The sequence below is a fragment of the Dipodomys merriami genome, unplaced genomic scaffold (assembly GCF_024711535.1).
Source record: "Dipodomys merriami isolate MVZ:Mamm:240054 unplaced genomic scaffold, mDipMer1.0.p SCAF_25, whole genome shotgun sequence".
In the NCBI taxonomy this organism is placed as follows: domain Eukaryota; kingdom Metazoa; phylum Chordata; class Mammalia; order Rodentia; family Heteromyidae; genus Dipodomys; species Dipodomys merriami.
Genome location: NW_027203937.1, coordinates 20,771,583 through 20,798,909, shown reverse-complemented (window position 1 = coordinate 20,798,909; position 27,327 = coordinate 20,771,583). Strand labels below are relative to the sequence as shown.

General features: G+C 46.1%; 3 protein-coding genes across 4 annotated transcripts; 2 read left to right on the top strand and 1 right to left on the bottom strand.

Annotated features, from left to right (window-relative positions):
* The first annotated feature begins 2,013 nt into the window (after window positions 1-2,013).
* Window positions 2,014-3,407, top strand: Taf10 (TATA-box binding protein associated factor 10). Its single transcript, XM_070035210.1, has 5 exons — window positions 2,014-2,267; window positions 2,407-2,561; window positions 2,789-2,853; window positions 2,942-3,056; window positions 3,238-3,407. Exons 1-5 carry the CDS (start codon window positions 2,045-2,047, stop codon window positions 3,325-3,327), a joined length of 648 nt encoding a protein of 215 aa, XP_069891311.1. The 5' UTR covers window positions 2,014-2,044; the 3' UTR covers window positions 3,328-3,407.
* Window positions 3,379-9,682, bottom strand: Ilk (integrin linked kinase). Of its 2 annotated transcripts, none has more exons than XM_070035208.1 (13): window positions 9,574-9,682; window positions 9,018-9,158; window positions 5,934-6,099; window positions 5,671-5,766; window positions 5,388-5,484; window positions 5,204-5,287; window positions 5,028-5,113; window positions 4,796-4,905; window positions 4,550-4,677; window positions 4,344-4,465; window positions 4,156-4,255; window positions 3,922-4,052; window positions 3,379-3,788 (listed from the first exon to the last, which is right to left on the bottom strand). In XM_070035208.1, the coding sequence occupies exons 2-13, from the start codon at window positions 9,104-9,106 to the stop codon at window positions 3,639-3,641; spliced, it is 1,359 nt and encodes a 452-aa protein (XP_069891309.1). In that variant the 5' UTR covers window positions 9,107-9,158; window positions 9,574-9,682; the 3' UTR covers window positions 3,379-3,638. The 2 variants fall into 2 exon arrangements, with proteins under 2 accessions (XP_069891309.1, XP_069891310.1); XM_070035209.1 differs by having other exon boundaries at window positions 9,018-9,135; window positions 9,574-9,681.
* A 141-nt stretch (window positions 9,683-9,823) lies between these two features.
* Window positions 9,824-18,050, top strand: Rrp8 (ribosomal RNA processing 8). The gene is made up of 7 exons (XM_070035211.1): window positions 9,824-9,988; window positions 11,232-11,592; window positions 12,846-13,299; window positions 13,397-13,526; window positions 13,674-13,780; window positions 13,857-13,953; window positions 14,452-18,050. Exons 1-7 carry the CDS (start codon window positions 9,890-9,892, stop codon window positions 14,569-14,571), a joined length of 1,368 nt encoding a protein of 455 aa, XP_069891312.1. The 5' UTR covers window positions 9,824-9,889; the 3' UTR covers window positions 14,572-18,050.
* Window positions 18,051-27,327: the final 9,277 nt, after the last annotated feature.

The following is a 27,327-nucleotide window of genomic DNA, read 5'->3' as shown; positions in this document are numbered from 1 at the left end:
AACTACTGGCATCTATAGCCATCTCACTAGATCACATTTTTACTCAATAGTGATTGATACCTCAAATATAAGACCTCATCTCCCTCCATCCCAGCCCCAAAACTTCTTGTTTTGTCTTGGTAAGTACTGTGCTTCTTTGAACCAAGCCAGATGTCTGTGTCTTTGATTCTCATTTTTTTCACTCCTCTACTACCTTCGGTTTAACCCATCCTACTGACTTTTAAATGTACCTAGTTATATTTCTGAGTATCTCTAGAACATATCCACCTTTCTCCATCCACACTGCTACTGTAATTCAGAGAATGACATAAAACCCTTGAAAACCAAAACCAAAAAAATGTGTGTCCTTCCTGCTCATCATTAAATCACCTTGCAGAGTAAAACACAATACTATAAAACTATTTAGTTGATAAAATCCTTTCAAAGATTACTGGGTTAAGCATGGGCATTTTTTTTTTCCAGTCCTGGGGCTTGAACTCAGGTGTGTGGGCCCTGATCCTGGGCTTCTTTTGCTCAAGGCTAGCACTCTATCACTTGAGCCACATTACTTTCAGCCTTTTCTGTTTATGTGGTATTGAGGAATTGAACCTAGGGCTTCATGCATGCTAAGCAAGCACTCTACCACTAAGCAATATTCTCAGACCCCCTTTTACTCTTTTTTTAAAAACTTCATGGCTCACAAAACTTATTTTTTCTTAAGTAACAAATTATTTTTCCTTTCTCCTACCTAACCTCCAAGGAATTCTCACCCTAACTCAAACTATTCAGTCACCTTACCACACCCAATACATTTGCTAGGTTGATTTCCAGAATTCTTTAAAGATTCAACTCAGAATTTACCTCCTATTTCCCTGAGGCTAGTTAACGTTGTTATTACAGAAAAAATCTTAAATTTACAAAACCAAACCTGGTTGAATCTTGGTTCTGACATAGATGGAGAGACCCTTAGCCAAATAATTTATCCCTCTGAGACTGTTTCCTCATTTGTTATCAACAATCCTTGTTTTTCACAATCCGGGAATAAAATTAAGTGGAATGTTATAGTCTCTGGTACCTGGAAGTAGGCTGCAGAGTTTAGTTCCCTTTCTCCCTTGTACTGCACACTCTATGCCTACCTCTAGCAGGATAACAACCATATAGTATTGAAATTTCAAGTTTACGTGTTTGCTACCCTTTCCAAGACCACCAGTGCCTAGCGGAGTAGAATTGTGTCCTTGAATTTGTAAGCCCAGGCCCCAGCCCAGAGTTGGCAAACAGGAATTAAATAAATGTCTGTTGAACTGAAAAACCTCCCGCTTTCAAAACTCGCTGTGATTTTTGTACAGGACGTTTCTTCAGGCTGGGACACTCTTCTCTCCATCTATAGCAGCACTGTGTGCTGCTCTCCTGTCTGGAACAGGCTGTCCGATTCCACTACAACCTGCCTCTGTGTGTGGGTGGTGTGCCAGTCCTGGAGCCTGAACTCTGGGCTGGGGGTGTGTGGAGGGTGGGCTGGGCTGTCCTTGAGCGTTTGTGCTCACGGCTAACTCCACCACGCGAACCACAGCTCCACGTCCAGCGTTTCAGTGGTGAACTGGAGGTGAGCGTCTCGGGGACTTTCCTGCCCGGGCCGGCTTCGCTGCGCGACCCGCAGCTCTCAGCCTCCTCTGCGCCATCCCAGGCGTGCGCCACCGCTCCCGGCCTGCACTAAGGGAACTCGGCCTGTCAGGCAGGCCCCAGTCGGCGGGTGTGGGCCGCGGCACCGCTAAGCAAAGTCTGAGCCCCGGGTTTAACGGGGCCACGGCCGGGGACAAGGTCGTGGACACACCCCAGGGGAGGTGCCAGCTGGCATGGCGGAGGCCAAGCTTTCCACGACCAGGTCCCCGCCCTTCGCTCTGTTTCAGCAAATCCGCCCACGGGGCCGGGACAGGAAGCCGGAAGGAAGGGCGGGAACTTACCGCTGCCACGGGCGGGGAGAGTCGCTGGGCGTGCGACGTCACCCAGGCTGTGCGTAACGTGAGCGGAAGCGGAAGCGGCTCTGTTCGCCGCCTCTCCCACCGGCCTGATGAGCGGCTGCAGTGGCTCTGGCGCGGACCCCGAGGCGGCCCCGGCCACCGCCGCCTCGGTCCCGGCGCCCGCGGTCTCGGCTCCCGCTGCACTGCCCGCCGGCACCGCTGCGGAGAACAAGGCCAGCCCCGCGGGGACAGCGGGGGGGCCTGGGGCCGCGACGACGGGCACGGGACCCGTGGCGGCGCGAGCTGGGGAGCCGGCCGAGCGGCGCGGGGCGGGTGAGGGCCGGGACGGCCGAGGGCGAGGGGAGCGTCCGTGACCCGGGCCGGCGGCGGGCGGCGGGCGGCGGGCACAAAGCAGGCGCAAGCGGGGCCCTCCAGCCCCCTCCCGTGTCTCAGTTTGCGCGTTCCCCTCCAGCTCCGGTGTCGGCGGGAGGCGCGGCCCCCCCGGAGGGGGCGATGTCCAATGGCGTTTACGTCCTCCCGAGCGCCGCCAACGGAGAGGTGAAGCCCGTGGTGTCCAGCACGCCTTTGGTGGACTTCTTGATGCAGCTGGAGGATTACACGCCTACGGTGGGCTTCTCACCTGAACTGGGCCATTCTGGCCCGCAATCAAGCTAACTCCTGGCCACCTCGGTGCTGTATTTGGTCCCCCTGCTAGTGCTAGCCCTTGTTTTTTTATCCCTCCCGTCACCCAAGCTGCTACCTTCCTGATCGGTTCACCCCCTAACTTCCCTCACTCCTCCACTCTCAGCCCAGCAGGGCCAAGCCTAACACTGACAGTTGTCTTAATTCCTCAGATTCCAGACGCAGTCACTGGTTACTACCTGAACCGTGCTGGCTTTGAAGCCTCAGACCCACGAATGTGAGTAAACCCAGGGCAGGTTACAGCTTGAGTGCTTGTACAGTTTGCTGTTGTCTCCTCATATCGTTTTTGCTTTCTCTTTCTCTAGAATCCGGCTCATCTCCTTAGCTGCCCAGAAATTCATCTCAGATATTGCCAATGATGCCCTACAACACTGCAAAATGAAGGGCACAGCCTCTGGCAGCTCCAGAAGCAAGAGCAAGGTGTGAAGGGTGGCTCACTGAATCCGTAACTACCCTCCACAGCAGTAGAGGAGTAACTTAGCCTGGAATCCTTCTGTGGGGAAACTGCATCTTAGGGGAGGTGTAAGGCCTACTTCAGTCTTATCTGGAATTGGAATCTGGGATTCTTGTGTTCAGCTGGTGCTCTTCCCTCTTCCCTCAGGACCGCAAGTACACTCTAACCATGGAGGACTTGACCCCTGCCCTCAGCGAGTATGGCATCAATGTGAAGAAGCCGCATTACTTCACCTGAGCCACCCTACCCAGATGTGCTTGTCTGTTCCCATATCCCCACACCAGCCTGTTTTCATAATAAACTTTATTGTGACAGGCGGGGCTGATCCCTCCCATGCTGGGAGACACCATGTGGCAAGTGACAAAGCTCTGAGCCCAGCCCCTTTTGGGGCCACAATGGTAGAGATGGGGGCAAGGGATAGGCCCCATAACTGGGGTAGTACCATGACTGGAGACAGGAACAGCAACCAGAGGCCTGCTGCTTTGGGGAAATGTACTCCCCCAACCATGCCTTGACACCTCTGGAGTTTAGCCAAGGACCTTCCAGTCCTATTTGTCCTGCATCTTCTCCAGGATAGGCACAATCATGTCAAACTTGGGTCGCTTAGCTGGGTCTTCATTCATGCAAATCTTCATGAGTTTACATACATGGGGGGAAATACCTGGTGGGATGGTAGGCCGAAGGCCTTCCAGTGCCACCTGTAAATACAAGGGAATAAAGGTGAACCTCAATTTCAAGTGGCCTTGGACAGGATTACCATATATCTGAACAATTGAGTATTGCCTAGGGCCACTATTATATAAGCACATACCGAGACTGTTCTGCACTCACCTTCATTCCAATCTCCATATTAGAAAGGTCAGCAAAGGGTACCTCTCGGGTCACCAGTTCCCACAGAAGCACTGCAAAACTCCACATATCTGCTGAACGTCTGTTTGTGTCTTCAGGCTTCTTCTGCAAAGCTGGAGAGAGTGTTTGTTCTGGCTTCCTAGCCTGTCCTGTCTGCCCTTTCTGCTCTTACTGAGCTAGTCCTTCTCTACCTCCCAACATGATGCCCTTACGTACCTTCAGGGGCAACCCAGGCAGGTGCATACATGCGCCCAGGGCATTGGAAAGAAAATTTGACATCAGCCATGCTGATTCGGGCAGTCATGTCCTCATCGATCTGAGGAAGAAGACGTGGAAGGTGAGTCCAACTGTAGACAGGCTAAGGGCTTTTGAGACCTAGGCCAGATATAAACCTGTGGTCTCACCATTACACTACGGCTGTTAAGTGCGTGTCGAGGGATGAGGGGCTCTAGTGTGTGTAGGAAAGCCATGCCTCTTGCCATGTCTAAAGCAAACTTCACAGCTTGGCTCTGGTCCACAACGAAATCTGAGAAGAAGCAAGGCTCAACAATTTAGTGACTTCTACTCCTTCCCCTAAACCTTCCCCAGTTAGACCAACATCCCTACTCACTGGTGCCTTCGTGTAATACATTGTACAGAGATCCATATGGCATCCAGTGTGTGATGAGGGTAGGGTGAGGAGCAGGTGGAGACTGGCAGGCACCTAGCACGGGGAGCACATTTGGATGCGAGAAAATCCTGGAAGAGGGAAAGAAAAGAGTGTCCCTAACGGAGATCTGGCATACAAGATCTCCCCTCTCAAAACTTTTACTTGATGATCCTTAGAACCAACAGCTTCAGGTTAACGTTGTCCCACCTGAGCCGAGGACATTCCTCATTGAAGTCCCTGCTCTTCCTTGTACTCCAGTCTCGAACCTTCAGCACCTTCACCACAATGTCATTGCCCTGCCAGCGACCTTTCCATAGCTGAAGGATAAGTGGGATTAAAAGAAATCAAGGGCACCACTTCCTTGCCCATTAGTAACAGATGCAGAGCTAGGTAATGTGTGGTGCTTTAGGGAGGAAGCGGGGGAAAGGATAAGGGTCACCTCTCCAGAGTGATTCTCATTGAGCTTTGCCAGAAAGTTGAGCTGTTTGAAGTCAATGCCGGAGTGTTTGTTGAGGGTCCCATTTCCTGAAAGTATAGGCAGCTTTGTTCTAACCCAGCTCCAGTAGCCTGGAACTATTCGGTGTTACAACCCCTCCTGCCACAACAGTGACTCACGGGGCCGAGTGCGGGTGGTCCCCTTCCAAAATGTGTCCTTGTATGGAATACGATTGAGGTTCTGGCCCATCTTCTCTGCCCGTTCTGGGGAAGAAAATCAGTCTTAGCCTGAGTCCTGGTATGGAAGGAGGAGACAGACAAGGAGAAACAAAAAAAGTACACATGCTAGGGTTCAGGGATGGACCTCGGAGAAGCTCTCTCAGGGGCGCTTTGGCTTTGTCCATAGGCATCTCTCCATACTTGTTACAGATGCTGACAAGAGCCCCATTAGCCACCAGGTCCTGGAATGAGAAGGTGGTTGTACTGATGGTCTCTCCACTACCTCCCTGACAGTCACAACCATGAACACACAGATGGGGGTACACATCCCTGAAAATGTTGCACGACAATACTGACAGGATGGGCTTAAAGTTCCAGGCTTACTTTGCTTCCTGCCCATCCCAAGGATTTTGAGCCTAAGTACTTACCTCTGCTACCTGATCCTGACCCCAAAAACAGGCATAGTGCAGGGGCACATTTCCATGCTCGTTCACTGCATTAATGTCAGCCTTGTACTGCAACAGCTGGGACCCGTGGCCAGACAAGAAAGAAGGAAAAAAAAAAAAGCAGAGCTTGTAGTCCCACATGTGTCAGGGTATTGGAAAAGGAAGAGTATTCATTCTACCTCACATTACAGTGCCTGAAACTGACTTCATGTCATGTATATGATGTGTGATGAGTTCATTCATACCTTCTGTACAATATCACGGTGTCCATGACTTGCTGCCAGGTGCAAGGGAGTGTCATCCCCACGGTTCATCACATTGATCCGCGCTCCCCGCATGATCAGCATCTCAACCACAGCAGAGCGGCCCTCTCGGCAGGCCCAATGCAAGGGAGAAAAGCCATGATCATCCCTTTGAGAAAGGGGCAGCAGTTACTGAGCTGGAGGCAGCAGGGTAGGGCAAAGGTTTCACTTCATGAAAATTTTTGATACCATACACTGAGAGGTCAATTCTCATTTGGGCTAGCAACTCCAAAAGCTGTCCTTTCATATCTTTCCCTAAACGTCACACACAACTGTCCATCTAGAAAAGTATAAGATTCATTAGCTCCACCTCTTTGTGCTCCACACCTTCCTTGGCAGTTGCATGTGCCATTCATCCACTACTCCCCACATGTACCTCTTCTGCAATATATTGTGCTGTTTTCTATTGCTGCTTATACCCAATTACAGCACTTGTTGCACTAGATTACAAAAACCTTAATGGTGAGAAGTCTTGCCTGATACATGTCTGTATATTGAGGACGTGGGCTGACAGTAGGGGTTCAGTGCATGCATAATGTATATAATCGGGGAGATGGCAGGCTACCACCCACACATGGACGATGGGACCGTATTACTCTGGCTCCAGTACTGAAACTAACGTCTACAAGTGGAATGGAATTAAAATGATGCTTAGGAGGGATCTATAATAAAAAAAATATTTTTGATTATTGATAAGCAGAAAACATACCACACGAAACAATGTTCTACTTAGCAATGTCTCAGACACAGAAAACAGAAGAAAATGTTAATAGTTGTTTTAAAGTAAAAACTATGCTGATTAGTTTTTCTTTTCCCAAAGACATCTTTTATAAGGCAAAAGAAATATACAAATAAAACTGGCTGAGAGCTGGGTCGGCCTGACAGCCTGGAGCCATAAAAGGAAATTCCCTCCAGTCCTGGGATGCAGATCCAAGGGGTGGAGCCAGGGGCGGTCTGTGGTCTGAAGCCTCCGCCGGATGCCTAAGTGCTGTGGTCACTTCCTGTGTGGGGCCTGGAGCTGATCAGGGGTATGGATGGCCACCCGGATGCACCCACCCCCTTTCCCCCATTGGGAGTGGGGTGTGTGTGGCCTTTAACTTAATTTCCCCTCCACAGCTTTCCCTCCTCTGCTCACACAAATAACCAGAAGCTTTCCGGGCTGCTGGTTTCCCCTGGAAGCAATTACACCTCCTGCTCTATCAATCAACTTAACCAGCCTCCAACTGTCAGTGACCCTGGAGCAGGCACAAGGCAAGAGTGTGGGTCCAAGCATGTTATCCATGGTCAAGGTGCCTGTCACCTCCATGCCTAAACTTTTGAATCCCAAGGAGGCCTTGTAGGGAATTAACCACCTCGTATCCACTATGTGTAGCTAGCTTGAATTTACACACTATCCCCTCACCACCACCAGTTTTATTAAATGCCACCCTTTTGCCTTTTGGCAGTGAGTAGTCTTCCAAGATGCCAGGCCTACTGGGACTTTGTTTCCATTTCCTTTATCAAAACAGTTTATAATGCTGTCTATGGATTAATGAAAATAAAACATGAATTTGCATATTAATAAGGAGAAAGATATACAGCCAATGGGAACTAGTGAAGCCTAGACTCACTAACAGGTGATCCTAACCTCTCAAACCTAAAACTAAACTCCTATTCTTAAAGAAAAGCTGGGTATGGTGGTGCACACCTAAACTTTTAACACTTAGATTACGACAGGAGAATCCCAAATTAGAGGTCAATATGGATTACACTGTAAGATCCTGTCTCAAAAAGCAAAAAATAGATCTTAAAAAAAAAGAAAAAAAGTTTTTTTTAAAGTTAAAATATACTTCTCTGAAACACCAACTACTCTTTTCTTCCTTTCCTATTTCAATAAACAGTAAACATGTATCTGCATTTACTTTATTTCCTTACCTCTCATTCACTTTTCAACCTGCCACAAGTCTGCCACCTTGAGGATACACATCAGGTCTGATTTACCACCTTACAAGAGTTGTTCAGTATAGTTCGGAACCTACTCTGGTTTTTTTACCCTCTATTTTGAAAACACTCACAGAGATCATCAGATATATTCTAATTGTGCAATGAACAATGACTTTAAAAACACCAATGCTTTTTGACCTCTCAGTAGCTTGTATCACTGCTGACCACTCCCCCTTCATTCAAACATTCATTTCTTTCTCCAGGCTTTATTTACATATATTCCTGTATTCTATTTCAACTTCCAGTTTACTCCATTTCAGTATGCATGCACTCTCTGGGGCACTATACTTCACATGAATGTCTTCAGGTGTATGTAACACCTCCCAAATATGTGTCTTCCAGTCAGAACTCCACTGAACTCCAAATCTGCATAACCAACAACTTACTCAGCATTTCCATGTTGCTGTATTGTCACCATAAATGTAACATCTCTAAAATATAACATCTCATCCTTCCTTTTCCCCAACACAGCAAAAGCAACAATCCAAGTGCCTAAACCAGAACCCTGGTCATCATCTCGACCTTCCTACTTCCCACATCAAGTCAATTCTCTATCTTTATGATTTCTGGAAACTCATCACTTTTCATTTCTCATTTATCCCAATTCCAGTCCATCCATCTAGTTGTAGGCAATTGCTTCCTTTCTACCTGCTTTTCACAAGGCATCTAATAAATGGACAATGCATCCTAACACTACACACCTTTACAATTTGCTTGCAAACATCTATCCTTCTCCTCTTGTACCCAGTGCTCTAGCCTAGAAAGGTCATCTATCCTCCAGCTACCTCAATTTCCAAATATTTTTTTCTAGCAAAATGTCTTGTCTGTCTTGCCTCTTAGCCTTTGCACATGCAGTTCACGGAACCTAGGAAGCTGTGTGCAGCCTTGGGAAACTTAACTCAGCAGTCAAGACAACTCAAGCAGGCCAGTCCTTAGCACTCATCAACTAGAAGGGCAATGTTGGGAGCCCCACCCGACGTGAGCAGCCTACATAGCGGAGCGGAACAGCCTCTAGCCTTTCACCCTCCAGCCGCTTCAGCTCACCCCTGGTTGAGGTCGTTCTCGGTGTTGTCCAGCCACAGACGCACAGCCACCGCGTTGCCCTCTCTGCATTGAGTGAAAATGTCGTCCATAGCAGCGTCCGGGCGCCGAGTCCCCGGGACTGCGGGGTGGAAAGCGTGGGGACTGGGAGGAGAGCCAGAGGAAAGAGGCGAGCCCCAGTTTAGTCTCCTCGGAGAAGCGTTCGTGCGCTGGGGCGGAGGGGGCGCGCGGGCATGGGCTCCCGGCAGGAGTGGCGGTCGGGGAAGGAGTTCCCGGTAGCGGGACGGTCCCGTGGCGGGAGGGGACAGGCGGGTCCGGACTGGGCAGGGAAGGGTCGGAGAAGCGAAGTTGGAGAGCAGGCACCGAGGCCCAGCCCCGAACGCCGCGGGGGAGGTGGGGGGGGGGGAAGGGGACGGCTCAGGCTGCGAGTGCCCCGGAGGAGCGGACCGAGGGTCCTTCCCTACCCGGGCAGCCCAGCGTCCCTCCTCAGGGGGCGAGCAGCGATGGGTTGGCACGGCCCCAGGCTCGGATAAGGGGGCGCGGGCTGCCCCTCACTTACCGGGACTCAGGCTGCAAGCTCCTTCTCCGGGGAACTCCCGTCCGGCCGCGCCCGCAGCCCGGCCCCGCCCCGCCCCTGGCCCTCTCCGGCCAGCGCGGGGCCGCCTCCTCGGGCTTCGTGCCTCCTCCCGCTTCCGACCTCCTCGCTCGCCCTTCTAGGCCGCGAGTGGCTTGCACTCGATGGTTTTTCCTGCGCCGTGCCGGCCGCTCTAGCCGCCCGCCGGGGTTTACTCTTTGGTTTCCGTCCGGGACTCGACTCCGCTGCTGGTTGCGCTCCGCACGTGGAGAGGCGCGCGCGACCCTCGCCTGCGGTGCTCATGTTCGAGGAGCCCGAGTGGGCCGAAGCGGGGCCTGTGGTCGCGGGCCTCGGGCTGGTGACCTCCCAGGCCCCGCCAGCAACAGCCCCCAAAGTCAAGGTGAGTAGCCTGGAACTGGCCCTGTTTGCCTCGTACGAGGCCTTGGATCAGACTCCAGGTGGATCCCAGCGCTGGTTGCGGGCCCGTGAGTGCGCTGGGGTGAATGGGCTTCTGCGGCACGGTCGGGGGCAAGCCTGATCGCGAAAGATCCGGGAGCTTCCCCAAAGGAAAGGATCTGCTGGGCAGCAGGTGGTGTGGAGACGAGGGTTCCTTGGACCGGAAAAAATGTGGACACACATCCCTTTGGAGTCTCGCACAGACAAGTGATGGATGGGGAGGGGGACAGCGCGACGAATGGGAAGAGAGATGCTGTCGTAGCTGAAGAGGTAAATTAGAAGTTTTAGAGATACCGGGATAGAGATGCTCCCTCCCCATCCACCCTCTCTCACCTATGCTGGGGATTTTCTCCCCCTCACTGATATCCTTCCCCCACTGCACACACACCCTCTCCATTAGTCTTGAAAAGGTTATTGGTTATAGTGTGGGGAAACAGTTTGGGCAGAGAAACAGTGAACCTCCAGAGTCAGTTCCTGCCTTAGAACCCACAAAGTAAGACTTCAATCTCAAATCAGCTTTCCTAATAGTAGTAGGTCTTTTTCCTTTGAACCCTGGAAGATGTGGGACTACTGTACTTCCTCCAGCTATTTGTACTCTTAAGTCAGCCTCCGACATGGTGATAACCAGAGCTTCAACCATCTCATCTTTTCATCCCCATAGCTATTGCCTTAATCCAGTCCTCTAGCCCGTGTGCAGCTTCTTCCCTTTAGATTGATCTCTACGCTGCGGCTCTGAAACATGCTTAATATATATCACATTAAATATTTAATATTTAGCTTATACGTGGTTCTGTTACTTCTGTGTTCAAGATTCCTCTGTATATCTTAAAAAAAGGTACCAACTGGAAGTTGTTAAAGCCTGAAATGGAAGGCTAGAAATCCTGGTCTTACCTTGTTCCTGTAGCTTGTGGCCTTAACACATTCCTCTCTCAAGAACTTGAGTTGATAACCATTTACTCATTGAATAAAGTAGGTGGGAGTTTTTCTGCCCTTCAACCTCCCAAAGGTTGTGTTGGTTATTAGAAAGAACTTCCTGGTCTGGCAGGCTTCACAAAAAAGCTAATTAAGCTTGGAATTAAGCTGGAAGAATCTGCCAGTATCTGAACCAGAACCCCGTCTTTCTTTTCTTATTCTCCAGGCTCCGGCCATTCTCCTCGCCCCTACTTTCATCCCTTGTTTTCCTCCAGGGCCGCAAGCGCCGCCAGCTCTTGGCCACATTACGGGCCCTAGAAGCAGCATCTCTTTCCCAGAAACCCTTGAGCCTACCTGGCAGTGACTCTGAAGAGGAAGATGGAGAAAGGAAGAAGAAACATTCCCCAAAGCCTTCATTTCCCAGTGCTTCTGCTGGAGTTGGGGGGAAAAGGAAGAAGAAATGTCAAACACAGAGTCTACCTCCCAGTGACTCTGAGGACCTGGAAGTGGAAAGGAAGAAATGCTACAAACAGACTCTTTTTGACAATGACTATGCTGAAGAAAAAAGAAAGAAGAAGTGCCAGAAACAAGCCCCTTCTAACCTAACCCAGCCACTGCACAATGTTGATCAATCAGGTACTGTTGGATATGTATATGTGGGGGTAGAGTGTTATCAGCTGATAGTAAATACCTCAGAGAATATATCATTAGGATTGAGGCTAAGCAATAGGAAGCATTTTGTTGTTGTTGTTTTTTGTTTTGTTTTGTTTTTTGGGTCCGGTTGTGGGGCCTGAACTCTGGGCCTGGGCACTGTCCCTCAGCTCTTCAGCTCAAGGCTAGCACTCTGCCACTTGAGCCACAGCACCACTTCTGGCTTTTTTCTTTTGCTTATGTGGTACTGAGGAATCGAACCCAGAGCCTCATGCATGCAAGGCAAGCGCTCTACCACTGAGCCACCTTCCCAGCCCCAATAGGAAGCATTTTTATTCTATCTGTTCAGGAGGCTGAGATCTGAGAATCATTTTGGGGCCCGCCTGGACAGAAAAGTCTATGAGACTCTATTTTTTTTTTTAATTTTTTATTTTTTGTCAATCATGGGGCCTGAACTCTGGGCCTGGGCACTGTCCCTCAGTTATTCAGCTCAAGGCTAGCACTCTACTACTTGAGCCACAGTGCCACTTCTTGCTTTTTCTGCTTATGTGGTGCTGAGGACTCAAACTCAGGGCTTCATGCATGCAAGGCAAGCACTGTACCACTGAGCCACCTTCCCAGCCCCATATGAGACTCTTTATCTCCAATTAACCACCCAAAAGCTGGAAGTGGAGCTGTGACTCAAGTGGTAGAATACTTGACCAGAAAAGCTAAGCCATAGCTTGAGGCCCTGAGTTCAAACCCTAACATTAAAAAAAATAAAAAGACATTTATATGTGTTTGCGTGTATGCATTTTTTCACGTTCTCTAGAACAGGGTCTTAACTCAGGGCCCTTAGCTCTTTTTTTTTTTTTTTTTTTGTCGTGGGCTTGAACTCTGGGCCTGGGCGCTGTCCCTCAGCTCTTCAGCTCAAGGCTAGCACTCTACCACTTGAGCTACAGTGCCACTTCCAGTTTTCTGGTGGTTTATTGGAGATAAGAGTTTCACGGACTTTCCTGCCCGGGCTGGCTTTGAACTGCGATCCTCAGATCTCAGCCTCCTGAGTAGCTAAGATTACAGGCATGAACCACCGGCGCCCGCCTTCCCTTATCTCTTTCACTTGAAAATGGCACACTAACCACTTGAGCTACAGGCCACAATCTCTTACGGACAAGAGTATGTCCAGGATGATTTGCGAAGCTTCTGAAATTAGAGGATTCTGCCTCAGATAATACCTTTCCACACCTCCTTCCTTACAGGTCTTAAAGTCTTGGAGAAAAATGCTACAGATGACCCACCCAAGGCAAGCCCTGGATTGACTTCCCCTACTGCCCCCCATACCTTGAGCCGCAAGCAGTGGCGGAATCGACAGAAAAACAAGCGGAAACACAAAAACAAATTTCGGCCACTTCAGCCATCGGGTCAGGCTCCTGCTGAGGCCTCCACAGAGGAGACAGAGGTGCTTCCTGCTCCCAGACCAGACAGCCAGGAGGCTCGGGCAGAGGCCCTGAGAGCTCGTATGACACAGCGGCTAGATGGGGCTCGGTTTCGCTACCTCAATGAACAGCTATACTCGGGACCCAGCAGTGCTGCCCAACGCCTCTTCCAGGAAGACCCTGAGGCTTTTCTTCTCTACCATCGAGGTTTCCAGAACCAAGTGAAGAAGTGGCCACTACAGCCAGTAGATCGAATTGCTAAGGATCTTCGCCAGCGGTAAATAGGGGCAAGGCCGGGATTGGGGGGAGCCCTGTGAGAAAGAAGCAAAGGGGACTCATTTAAAGAGGTCAGACTAAACCCCTCCCACTCCCAGGCCTGCGTCTTTGGTGGTGGCTGACTTTGGCTGTGGAGATTGCCGCCTCGCGTCCAGTGTCCGGAACCCTGTGCACTGCTTTGACTTGGCCTCTCTGGACCCTAGGGTCACCGTGTGTGACATGGCCCAGGTAAGCCTCTCTGTATCTAGCCTATATTCTGTCACACACGCCTTCCCTTCTTCCCCCTGCCTCATCCTGGTATTCAGTTCTAGCTCTTAAAGCTGAGTTTCTCCTTCCAGCATTGTGTTTTCCTTCCAATACTCCCATTCTCCACAGGTTCCTCTAGAAGATGAGTCTGTGGATGTGGCTGTGTTTTGTCTTTCACTGATGGGAACCAACATCAGGGACTTCCTAGAGGAGGCAAATCGAGTGCTGAAGCCAGGGTGAGAAAGATACATTTCCCACCCCCCAACACATACAGTGCAAGTTCATTTACACAGCACTTCCTGCTTTTCTCAGGGGTCTCCTGAAGGTAGCCGAGGTGAGCAGCCGCTTTGAGGATGTTCGGGCCTTTCTGAGGGCTGTAACCAAGCTGGGGTTCAAGATCCTCTATAAGGTGAGGACTGCAAGAAATCCTGTCCCTATTTTTGTCTCATGACAGAATGCTCTTTTTCAGGATAATGATGCTTACGAAGGAAGACACATAGGCACAGAAATAGACATTTTGCTTCCCAAGGGGAGCAAACTCTAGGGAGAGCCCTGGGAAGCTTTCTGGGCAAGGATATGGAGGGAGGTAGTGTTGGTTTTTGATGCTACTGGGGTTCGAACTCAGGGCCTCACATTTGTTAGGCAGTTGCTGTAGCACAGCCTGTACTGTGATCCTCCTATTTAAACTCCCTACCTAGCTGGAGTGATAGGCACGAACTGCTGTACCCAGCTTTTTTGGTTGCGATGGGATTCTGTGAACTTACTTGCCTGGATTATCCACGAACCACGATCCCAATTCCTATCCCCTCAGTAACTAGAATTACAGGTGTGAGCCACACACTGAGGGACATGTTTTGAGGGTATCTGATAAGAATTTGGAGCTAACTGGGTCTTTTTCTGCCCGTAGGACCTGACCAACAGCCACTTCTTTTTGTTTGATTTCGAAAAGACTGGGCCCCCTCAGGTAGGACCCAAGGCTCAGCTCTCAGGCCTGAAACTTCAGCCATGTCTATACAAGCGCAGGTGACCTCTGGATACTCCTTCAAAAGGAGGTGAGGGTCAGACTCTGAAGACTGCTTTCTGCCAGGCTGTGAGCCAGGACCTAACATTACCTTTCCTCTGTCCGAGAACACATTGTGATAAAACTGCTGGCTCAGCTCCTGTCTAATGAAGCCTTCGGGGCTGCAAGAAGTATAAAGTCACTTGGCTGAGTTAAAGGAAAAGATGTTTATTGCAAAAACATAGGGATATGTGGGAATTATGGATCACCTTACATACCATGAAAACTAGTTGGTTTGGAAATCGGTGCATCTGAGTTTGACTCCTCTTTCCATCTTCAGAGAGCACATGGGCTTTTTGTCCTGACCTCTCTACCATGCCATCTACTGACCTGTTCTGACCAGCCATTCTTCTACCATAGATCTACTTCTTCAACTTCGGTTTGTCCAGACCTTGAAAACTTCAGACAAGCAGCGCTTGCTTTGACAATTCCAATTTGGCCTGCCACTTAGAGCTGAGAGTCTAAACTCCAAATAGTCCATTCCTCATTTAGACAGTGGTGAACTTTCTGTCTTACAGAATAGTTCTGTGGGATAACCCAGGAAATCTAGGCAAGGTTGAGAACATTGGAGGTGCTGAATATTAACCAGCTGTATTCCTTACGTATTGTAAACTTTACTATTCTTTAAGCCCCCTCACCCCCAAGCTAGGCTAGAAGTTAAAGGGAAAAGAAGGAATTTTGGGGGTCTGGGAATGTGGCTTAGTGGCTTAGTGGTAGAGTGTACTTACTAAGTATGCATTAGGCCCTGAGTTCAATTCCTTAGTACCACATAAATAAAATAAATTAAAAAATTTACCAAAAAAAATGAATTTCTTGACTGAGGAAATGCCAAGCAGTTTTGGATAGACTGTACAGCGAACTCATTTCATGAGGCATTTATAGACTCTTGTATTTATAGCTACACCAGTCAACCCAGTGATGTGGTTACTTTTATCTACTCAGGAATCTAGGTATAACCTGAAGAGATGAGTGCTGAGGGATCATCCAGACCTCATTCTTTGCAGATGAAATCAAAGGACAGGAAGCAAAGGCGTTTTAGGCATTCAGTGTGCAAGTGATGGATTGTTGAAGTTTTTTGCACAGGTAGGACAGTGAAATTAGGTTGTTGGATTCGAGTAATCCAAAAATGTCCTGGGAAATTAGATTGTCATCAGAATTAGAATGTTTGAATGATTAATTTTGGAAGCTGATCAACTCCCAAGTGATGGCAAAGTATTGGGTATAGCTTTGGGGGAGCATTCCTGGGGAAACGTGAAAGTGGGGCTGCCTGGAGATTGATTAATAAATGGAAAGGTATTATGGATTGAGGCATTGTTTGCATCTAGGAGATTGATTAATAAATGGAAAGGTATTATGAATGGAGGCATTGTTTGCATCTAGGTTGGTAGTAGAAGTTGGCAGTGGATAAATGCCAGCTTCTTGAGGGAGGGAGAGGATCAGGAGATCAAAAAGGGAGTGAACAGGATGGCACACGTTTCAAAATAGCAGAAAGTTTACACAGCTTACTAGAAAGACTTCCATGTTAGGGGTGGTATGAGGCTGGTGAATAGCTGGCTGCCAGGTAGCCAATGAAATGCTTTAGACTGCCCTCTTCAGTCTGTCATGATCATGGGGCTTCTAGGAGGACCTGCCATGCTCCATAAAGCAGGAGCTTCCTGGCATAACACCGTGGGAGACAAGCTTCAAAGATACTGAATGTGTGAATAGCAAAGCACAAGATACATATCATCTTTTAGAGTTCCATATTTGTGTTTTTCCTGATTATTATTACTATCCTTACATCTGGGTTGTTTTTCTATGTTCTTGCCATGGTCAGCAGAAAAGCTGAGGTCTGTCTTTTCCCTCTCCGCTTTCCTTCCTTCCTTATCATTTGGATTTGCCTATTCTGACTCAAACCACCTGAATAAACATCTCCAGATCTGTTTCACACCAGGCTTTCCCTACTTCAGCCCAGCCCCCACTAGTGGGACAAGACTCTCTCGAGCCATCAGCTTCAGGACTTTTATTCTAATCCATTCCCAAGCTTCTGTATCTAGTGTTGAGAGCCTAGGCTTGTTATTAAGAAATAACAATATGCTCTCTGTTCAAGAAACTGGAGACCTGTTTGAATGGATCAGATTGAAGGAGGGAGTGGAGTAGGAGGAGGTAAATGAGAAGTCGGGTGAGAGGTGGTGGCTCTCTTTAGGGTACCTTGCAATGCAGACAGCCCAGCCTTCTCCCCAACTTCCTTGTTCAATAGATGAAGTTAGGGCCCCAGAAGTTCTCTTCTGGTTATGTTGACTTTTTTTTTTCAAAGAAGCAGGAAGATAATTTCTTAGGGGAGAGAGGGGGTGTCAGAAGTTCCAAGAGAGAAGAATGTAAATTTCATTTCTAGGGAAGTGAGACAGGGAATTTAAAAACAAAAACAAAAACTGGGGAATACAGTGTGATTGCTAGCAGCACTAATTAGGCACACTAGAGGTTCAGGGTCATAAATAAAGAGGACAGGATGGAAAGAGAGTGGTGTAAAATTGCTTTGTAGAAATCTTGTTACTCCCAACCCCTCCTTTCCTGGGGCTGGGTGTCTACCCTCTTACCTCACATCCCAGTGGGGTCATTTGGGAACCATGAGATATTCCTATCGCTGAGAAATGATGAGACTAGAGGCTAACTCCTGCCCTGGAAATGTATACCAACTGTTTCAAAGGTGGGCTTTGGCATTGACCCACATCTCCAGAATTTGCCCTAGCAAGCAGTACATGAATTTCTCCTCTATGTACCTTGGAGAAGAGAGGGAAGTATGGGATCGGTTGGGACTTGTCCATGCCCAGTAGGACCATTTTGAAGAGGAAATGAAATCAACACAAAGAAGCAAGGAGTGTGCTGTGTGGGCTGGGGATGCAATTTTAGGGTACTACCTAGAATAGTACTTCCAATGCCCATCTCCAGGGGGCAGCAGGGACTCCTCCTTTACATATTTCCTAGGCCCTTAGGCCACACAATCACCCAGTTAAGCCAGACTTATTTATCCTCTTTCCTCTCAATTCTACAATGTGGAGGGGGCTTTGCTACAGCAAGCAGACAGCAAAGCTCTTCCACTGTCCCTCAAAGCAGGCTGCTCAATTTATATGAGGCAGGGCTAGGGGAAAGGGAGAGATTTAAAGCTACAATAGGTACAGATCACTTATCGTGATAGAATTATGCATTCTAATTACTTGAGATTGTGTTTGCCCCCTAAACTGATCATACGATCTGTAAGTCAGTTGTTGACTAGAAATGTCCCAGGGTTGTTGCAGTTTTTCTCCACAGCAGGGAAAGAGGACAGATACCCCGCTATCCCCCACCCCAACACACACACACACACCCTCTCTCTCTGTTTCTCTCTCTCCCCCCCCCCCCCCCTCTGCTCTCCACAGAGTAAAGTTTGCAGAGCTGGTAAGAGAAAATAAAGTTGGATTTGGATATCAGTCTATGCCTCATGCTTATTCAATATCCCTTTTAGACTTTTGAGTAGAGTTTTTGCTTCTTCAGTTCCCGTAATACAGTCCTAACAGAACACAGTTCCAAAAGAAACAAAATGGTCTTGGCAGAGACACTGCTGCAAACACGCATCAGTTACATAATTGCACAAAGCCCTCTGCAGCTTTTCACAGAGTAATAATTAGAGCCTTTCATTTCTAACTCATCCTTCTCAGGTAACTCTGTCTGACCAGACATTTTACTATAAAGTCACTCCCTTTCTGGTCTAATTGCTTCTGTTCCCCAATTCATTTTTTCACACAGTCAAGCAACCTTTTTAAAATGTAAATCAGACTATGTCACTTCTCTGGTAAAAATCATTCAATGGATTTTCATTGCCCAAGAACAAAAAGCCAGATTCCTTCCCAGGCCCTGTGTGATCTTGCACAGGATTTGCTCTCCAAGAACATCTCAACCCACTCCTCCCCTCTTAAGACTCCAGCCACACACAGGCTTTTTATTCATTGCTCTGTATTCCAAAGCATTTCTACTTCAGCATCTTTACACATGTTGCTCATCTTCCTAGAATACACTTTACTTGGTGAGCTCATTTTCATTTTCTTGATCTCCACACCAATATCACCATTTTTGTATGAAAAAAGTCTTTTCTGGACACACACATTTTCCAGCTCCATGCATTTAGCAGGGAGAATTGTACTCAACAATAGAAAGAGAACTAATGTATCAATATTCTACAAAGGCTTTTTTATTCTCCCACTCCTCTACCTACCAAGGTTTCAAAGGTGGTAGAATCAGCATGAAAGTTCTTACCAGATGTCAGTCACCACTTTCTTTTTAACCCATGTATTTAAAATGGGAGGAAGAACTGCTCGTGACAGAAAATTGAGATAATACTCATAACAAAAAATAGAAAGTTTGGTCACAAGCCAAAAGTGTGAAAAATGATTTATTTCTTTGGTTCCTTTTTTCCCCCTTCCTAGGCAAAGTCTCTACCCCTTGAGCCATACCCCTGTCCATGCTTGTCCACCTGATTAAGTGGTCACAAGGTATATTCTTGTCTTGATAAAACAGAAGTACCCTACTTATTAGACTTCCTAGGAATCTTGCCCATGGCTCTATCTTGGCTCTATAATTCAGTAGTCCTTCCACATTTTAATATTCTGGTGTAAGTATTTTCTGTTCTACATACCATGACAGATGAATCTAAAATATTAACACTAAATATTTCCTTTTCCATTCCCTCCTGTGTTTCAGCAACCTTTAGAACCCTCTCTCTAGCTTAATGGATTGGGAGAGCATGATCTCTCATTTTTTTATCTCTTCTGTCTGTTCTAGGGGAGGGGCATGTTAGAGGAAGAAAGATTAAATTATGTGAATAAAGCAGCACCAGTGTGTTCTACAAAGACAAGCATTTAAATGTTGATTTGTGTGGAGTGTGGGGGAGGGAGGCCCTAGACTTGTGCGTAACAGACATTGGTTGGTTCTTTGTGATATGTAACCCACACTGCCCTCAGCTGTTTAACTTAACTCTGCCAGTTCTGGAGATTGAACTCAGGGCCTGGGTACTGTCCCTGAGCTTCTTTTATGCTAGAACTCTACTACTTGAGTCATAGCACCACTTCTGGCTTTTTCTGCTTATGTGGTACTGAGGAATTGAACCCAGGGCTTCATGCATGCTAGGCAAGCACTCTACCACTAAGCCACATTCCCAGCCCTAACTCCTAACTCCACAGCCTCCTAGTTCAAATATGCCTTAGTAGGCAGTTCTCGGGAAAGGTCCCCACACATTGTCAAAGAGCCCATGGGGAGTTCAGACATTTGTCCTGCCAATTAGTGGAAGTACAGCCAACAGCTAATAGTTCTCTGCCTTGATGGGAAGGGCTAATCTATAATCGTATAGCTCCAAATCAGTTCCTCATTCCCCTCATATTGCATCCTAGACTCATACCTATCTTCGGCAAAGTATGATGGTTACCATATGGTATATGAATGTTATGGTAGAGACAGTATTCTTCATATCCATTTTATTCTTGGAAAATCAGCTGGACTATCCCAGCTACTAAGTATGGACATGTGGTTAAGTCTAGCCAATTGGATGCTCATGAAATTGTGCTACTTCTAGACTTGGATCTTTTAAGTTCCTTGTGTTAATTTCCATGATGGTCAAGTTTATCATTTGAGCAAAACAAATACCTACCAATTAGCTTTTAGAGTGGGAATGCTATATGTCATATTGAGGCATAGAAAGTTACTTATATCCCCCCAAAATTTTTTTTAAAAAAGATATGTAACTTTTCCTCCCTTTTCTCTGTGTGTGTGTGTGTGTGTGTGTGTGTGTGTGTGTGTGTGTGTGTGTGTGTGTGTGTGTGTGTGTGTGTGTGTGTGTGTGTGTGTGTGTGTGTGTGTGTGTGTGTGTGTCAGTCAGTCCTCAGACTTGAACACAGGGCCTGGGCTTTTATTACTCGAGGCTAGTGCCACTTGAGCCACAACTCCACTTCTGGCTGTTTTGGTGCTTAATTGGAGACAAGAATCTCATGGATTTTCCTACTTGGGCTGCTTCAAACCAAGATCCTTGGATCTCAGCCTCCTGAGAAGCTAGTTTTATAGGTGTGAGCAAACTGCACCTGGATGGTAACTTGTTTCTTTAAGTTCTGTAGGCTCACAGCTAAAAGTTTGCCTTACATCTCAGAGGGTACATTGACCTTAGACTTTGGGGAAATGCATTTTGTATTGTGAGATGGACATAATAATTTGGGTACTAGGATGCAATGATAAGGTTTAATACGAAGTATACCCTAAATAGGCTTATGAATTACAGCATTTTAAGGGATGATGGGATCCTAAGGATGCTAACTTCATCAATAGACTAATCTATTGATGGGTTTATTGCGGAATAGGCTATTGGGAGGTCAAATCTTTGAAGTGTGTGACTTGTCCCTGGACCTTTCAGCCATGATGTTATTACCTCACTGCAATAATGGAGCCAGCATACCTTGGATTGAAACTGTGAGCCAAAATAAATATTTCCACCTCTAAATTGTTTATCTCAGGTATCTCAGAGTGGAAACTATGTGAAGCAAAACTGATAAAACTGAAAGAAATAGACTGATGGATATACTTGGAACTTCACACCTCTCCCTCCCCTTCTTTTCCCCCTCATCCCCCCTCTCTCAACAATCGGTAAAACAGCTAGGCAGTGCCATTGGCTCCTAGCTACTAAGGAGGCGAAAATCAGAGGATCATGGTGCAAAACCAGCCCAGGTAGGAGACTTAACTACAATTAAACCAAAAAAAAAAAAAAAAGCCCTAAGCAGAGCTATAGCTCAAGTTATAGAGTAAAAAAGCAAAGAGACAACTTTGTGCATGGTTTCCCTCATTTTTGGTAGTTAGAATGTGTCTGTAAATCTGTAAGTAAACAGACTGGGTGGTATGCAAGCAATTACAAATGAACTAACTGAAGTATAATAGACTATAGAGAGCTAAAATAGTATAAAGTTTTAGAAAGACTAAGTCAGAGCCCAGCAAAATAAATACCAGGAAATGGGTACTTGCAAGACAAGGGGGAAGAATGCAGTCAAGCACTCATTGTATATACTACAAAATTTTTTAAAAAGGGAAGGGTGGGTTGAAGAGAGGTTAAAATGTTGAAGAGATGACACAGATCACAATGTTTTGTGTACATAAACTGCTTTGTTAAAATAGCAAAAAAAAAAACCCCAAAACATCCTAAAATATTAAGAAAAGTGAGGGAAACGGGCTAGGAAGGATGGGTGAGAATGTTGAAAGTGTGACAATTGATAGATGCACTATATTCATAAACTTTGTTGAAGGACAGATCCTTTGTACAACTACTTAAGGATAATAAAAATCATTTTTTAAAAGCTAAGGAACAGCCCTCAGGCCTAGAGTTCAAATCCCAGTACCAGCATTAAAAAAAAAAAGGGAGGGAGGGAAGGTGTGAGGGAAGGTAGAAGGTAAAGGAAGGAAGGAAGGAAGGAAGATAATAATCAGCTGTTCTTCAGCAGGTGAAACAAACTGGTATGATCATACCATGGAATACTAGTCAATAAAGAAATGAGTCTTTTTAAAAATTTTTAAAAAAATTTTTATTATAAAGGTGATATACAGAGGGGTTACATGTACATAAGTCAGGTGAAGAGTACATTTAAGGAACACATCTTTGATATAGCAACCTGGATGAATCTCCCTCCAGTCTCTTATGCTGGATTAGAAATATATATACAGTCCTCTACCCCCTTCCCCAGAAAAAGAACAGCCAGTTCAAAAAGATTATATATTGAACGATTCCATTTAATAACATTCTTGAAATGAAAAAAAAATTAGAAAACACAAATAGGCTAGATGAGAGGAGTGGAATGAGATGAAGAGACTGTGACCATAGAAGGACAATATGAGAGACCTGCAATGGTGGGACTTGTGTGTACATCTTGACTGTATCAGTGTGTCTTGATGTTGATATCTGATTTGTTATAGTATTATAAGATCACAGTTTGGGTGAATTTGGTAAAGGCTATATGGGTTCTCTCTGTATTATTTCTTTGTTTTGTTGGAGGTGGTGGTTGTAGGTTGTAGGGCTTGAACTCCAGGCCTGGGCCCTCTCCCTAAACTTTTGCTTAAGGCTAGCACTCTACCACTTTGAGCCACAACACCACTTCTGATTTTTCTGGTGGTTAATTGGAGATAAGAATCTCACAGACTTTCCTGTGCTGGGTTTTCCAACACTTATATTAAATTTGGGACAATACAGAGGTGAGTATGACACTCAAGTTTGTGAACTTTTTATATTTTTGTGCCATGTTGGTGTGTCTGACATTGTTTTACAAGACTTTGATGATAAAACCTTAAACTTAAAGGATCTGGCAAACAAAACATGAACAATTTAAAATTTAAAAACTGAAAAATTTAAAAACTAAAAAATTTAACAAATAATGAAAATTTAAAATTTAACAACTGAAGTAATGAAAATGAATCAAAAAATTGTGAGATGCAACTAGTCTCCTTAGAAGTGTAGAGTTTTAAATGCTTTTATAGAGAACAAGGCACACCTGAAATCACTAGTCTACATTTCGCATTAAGAATCTAGATAAAGAATCTACATTTCACATAAAGAATCTAGTGGCTCACACCTGTAATCCTAGCTACTGAGAAGGCTGAGATCTGAGGATCACGGTTCAAAGCTAGCCTGGGCAGAAAAGTCAGTGAGACTCTTACCTCCAATTAACCATTAGAAATCCACAAGTGGTGCTGTGGCACAAGCGGTAGAGTGCTCGCCTTGAGCTGAAGAACGCAGAGATAGTGCCCAAACCCAGAGTTCAAGACCCACAACCAACAACAACAACAACAGAAAAACCTAGAAAAAGCATGAAAACAAAAATAAGTATAAAAATTTTAAAAGAGCCGGGCGCTGGTGGCTCATGCCTATAATCCTAGCTACTCAGGAGGCTGAGATCTGAGGATCACGGTTCAAAGCTAGCTTAGGCAGGAAAGTCTGTGGAACTCTCATCTTCAGTTAACCACCAGAAAACTGGATGTGGCACTGTGGTTCAAGTGTTAGAGCGCGTACCTTGAGCTGAAGAGCTGAGGGACAGCACCCAGGCCTAGAGTTCAAGCCCCCAGCTGACAACAACAACAACAACATAAAGGCTAAAAAAGATAAATGCAAGCATTGAAATAAGACATTGGAAAGATGGTAGAGAAAAATCAATGAAACCAAAAGCTAATTCTTTGAAAGAATCAATAGAATTGAAAAATCTTTTAGTTAGACCGATTGAGGAAATAGGAGAAAAGACCAGTAATAGGAATGAAAGAGGAGACCTTCCTGTAGATCCTATAGCTATTTAAATGGGGATATACCATTAAATTCCACATTGAAGATGAACATTTTCAAATAACACCACAACTGATTCAAGAAGAAGTAGAAAATCTGATGACCTTATCCTATTAAAGAAATAGAAGTTCTAAGTTACTGGCCAATTTTATTTATAGAAATAAAAAGGAATGACATCTCTTTTACAGACTGTTGAAAAGTAGCAGACCGGGTTATTGATTTTTTTGTTTTGGTTTTTTGTGGGGGTAGGAGGTGGGGGGCATAAGAGTCTTGTGGAATTTACTGCCCTGGCTGCCTTCAAACTTCAATACTCCCATCTCAGCCTTTTTGAGTAGCTAAGATTACAAGCGTGAGTCACTGGTACCTGGCACAAATCTTTTATCTTTTATTCCATTATGTAGTAGAAGAACCTAGAAATAAAAGTCTCTGGGTATCCTTCCTGATCTTTAAATGATAATTTAGAATTCCTTCCATTCGACCTCTACTCCTCCCTAAAGTGGCAGCTAGGTATAGAGGGGAGAGCTTACAGCACTTTTTGATGTCAGAAGAAATGGACTCCTGGCATACTGCTGGTTCTTGGATGTGCATAAGTTGGCCTCTAGGGATGGTTGGCAAAGTTTCATGCCTGGGCATTCTGCCAACATTTGCTTCTAAAGCTGATGAATTTGTGGTCTAGTGTTTCATAGCTGCCAGGACCTTGTTCTCTTTCCTATCAGTTGAATCTTGTCTCAGAAACACTTTTTGGTGCTAAAGAGATTCTCTGCCTCATACTTCCTTTAAAGGTTCATTTCTTAGTAGCCATACCATACAGGGATCCATGGACACACTACTTCATGGCCCTGACACTCTGTCCTCCTAAGAAACTTGGGGCCATAATGAGTCCTTGAGAGAGAACAGTTCCCTTTAAGAGTTCCAGGAAGAAAAAGGTGAAAACCAAGCACCTTTGCCTTTTTTATGTCAGTCTATATGCTGTTCCTTTCCCCTCTGAGATTTCAGAGGCAAAGATCAAGTTGGTCATGTCATCCTTCTTCCTTTCATCTCTGCTCATTCTCTCCACACCTACCCATTAAGATGGAAGGAGATATTTATTCCCTTGTACATGTCATACTTCCTTTTGCTTTTTGTTGTTCTTGATGGTTGTGGAGCTTGAACTCTGGGCTTGGGCGCTGTCCCTGAGCTCTTCAGCTCAAGGTGAGCGCTCTACCACTTTAGCCATGACACCACTTCCAGTTTACTGGTGGTTAATTGGAAATAAGTCTCATGGACTTTCCTGTCTGGGCTGACTTTGAACTGTGATCCTCAGATCTCAGCCTCCTGAGTAGCTAGGATTATAGGCATGAGCCACCAGCACCCAGTTTATTTTTTGCTATTTTAACTTGGTTTTTCCAGTACTGTTCTTGAACTCAGGACCTCAAATTTTCCCTTAGCTTTTTCCTTTCAAGGCTGGTGCTCTACCACTTGAGCCACACATCTACTTCTGGCTCTTTGCTGGTTAATTGGAAGTTAGGAGTTTCAGATTTGTCTGTCCAGACTAGCTTTACACTACAATCCTCAGAGCTCAGCCTTCTGAGTAGCTAGGATTACAGGTATGAGGCACTTTTTATGATTGCTTTCCTACAACATCCTCACTGTTGGGTCTTCATCTGTCCCACGAAAGACAGATGGGGTCGGAGGAAAGGTAAGTGCCGCTGCTCGCCTGCCCATTCCCCAGCCTTCCTTAGCCCCGGAGACAATCAGACGCAGCTGGGAGTCAAGTCAAGCAGGAACTCGTTTATTACCATACAGCAAGCACTTTTTAAAGCAAAAAAGACCGGTGGCATGGGAGGAAAAGGAACCAATCACTGTCAAGGTCACACCCTATCATGTACCTAAGCTTCCACGGGCTGGTTACACACCGAACGTAAACAAATCGGGCTCTGCCCACTTAACTTCCCCCCAGCGCCATCTTTGCTGCCCATGTGCTCTACAGATTCCCCTTTTTTGTTTTAATGGCAGACCCACTTCCCAGTTATCCTTTTCCTTCCTCTGTAAAGGTTGTTTTAACAGGATTACATTGGTAAGAATAGCATTGGCCATGCAGGGGGTTTGAGGCAAGTCTGGGGGGCGAGATTCGCCAGACAAGGATAGGGAGGGCCTTGTGCATGATCCAAGAGCCCGTCCCAGTTACCTCACATCCCCACCTAGCACAATAATAAACATCAGCCCCACCAAAGCAGTTCGATTAGTGGAAACAGTGCAGTAAAAACAAGACAAGGTCAACTGGTTGAAAGTAAAACAAACTGCAGACATAGCAAAGCAATCCTGGGCACCTGGTGTCTTTTCAAGTAAGCCAGTTTCTTATATGTGCCTTCAAGCGAGCACAGGGGTCAAGATGACCTTTGAGCTTTACTGTCAGCTCCCAACACCCCGTCTTTGTTTAAAGAAGCACACCTGCCTGTCTTAGGTTGGGTGGATCACCTTGTCTGCCTTACCTGTCATGGGGAACTTCTTCAGAGCGAAGCTGAAGGCCCTGTCTTAGGTTGGTCAGACTGGCACCCTCTCGTACCTGTCTTTGGCTGTGGTCCCTCTCAGGGGAAATCCATTCACTTGGAGCTTGATCTTATGTAACTGGCTGGCTAAACTCATAAAAGTTTTGCAGTGCATGTATAATGCAAGGAAGGCATAGAAAAGCCATCAGCAAAAGCATTGCCAAGGCCAAGCAATGTCATTAGCAGTCCTTTAACATGAGTCAGGGATGGGATAGCAGTCTTTGCCACTTCAGAGTCCAGAGGTGGGGCTCGTTCTAATTTGGCTATTTGCCTATGGGGTTGAAAAGGATCTAAAGACAAGTTATTATGGTTAACATTCTGTGTTAGTGCCATAGCAGCTGCCACTGCGGAGGCAGCTAATGAAATAAAAGCCAAAATCATACCAAGTTTTAGACATGTTTACAGGAAGCAGAGGGATTCAGTAATGCCGCTATACAAGCAATTAGTAAAAGAACAATTAGAGCAGGTAACATTAAAATAATTAGCTAAACACAACCTTGGCCACCATAGCCGTTTTTCTTTCCTTGTTGGTTAGTTTATCCTTGGGCATCCTTCTGTATAGAGGAAATTGGTAAAAACTTAAGGTTCCTGGCAGGGATCCAAATGGGGCTGAATCCCCTTTGGGAAAAACACATCCAAATCCCCTGCCCATAGAAACTAGGGGGTCAGGTCCTCTCCATTGTTGGGTCAGGGGGTCCTTCCACCTGACTTTCATATGGGGTTTAGGGTTTAGCTGTCCCCAGTGCTTCTGAAATCTGGATTCAGTTGCCCCTTTTGAAAAATTTCAAATGTTAATGGTAAACAAAGCTATCTGTAACTGTATATGGGGGCTAACTCCCCCTTTTTGTTTTAATAATTGCTCCTTAAGACATTGGTGATTTCCTATAA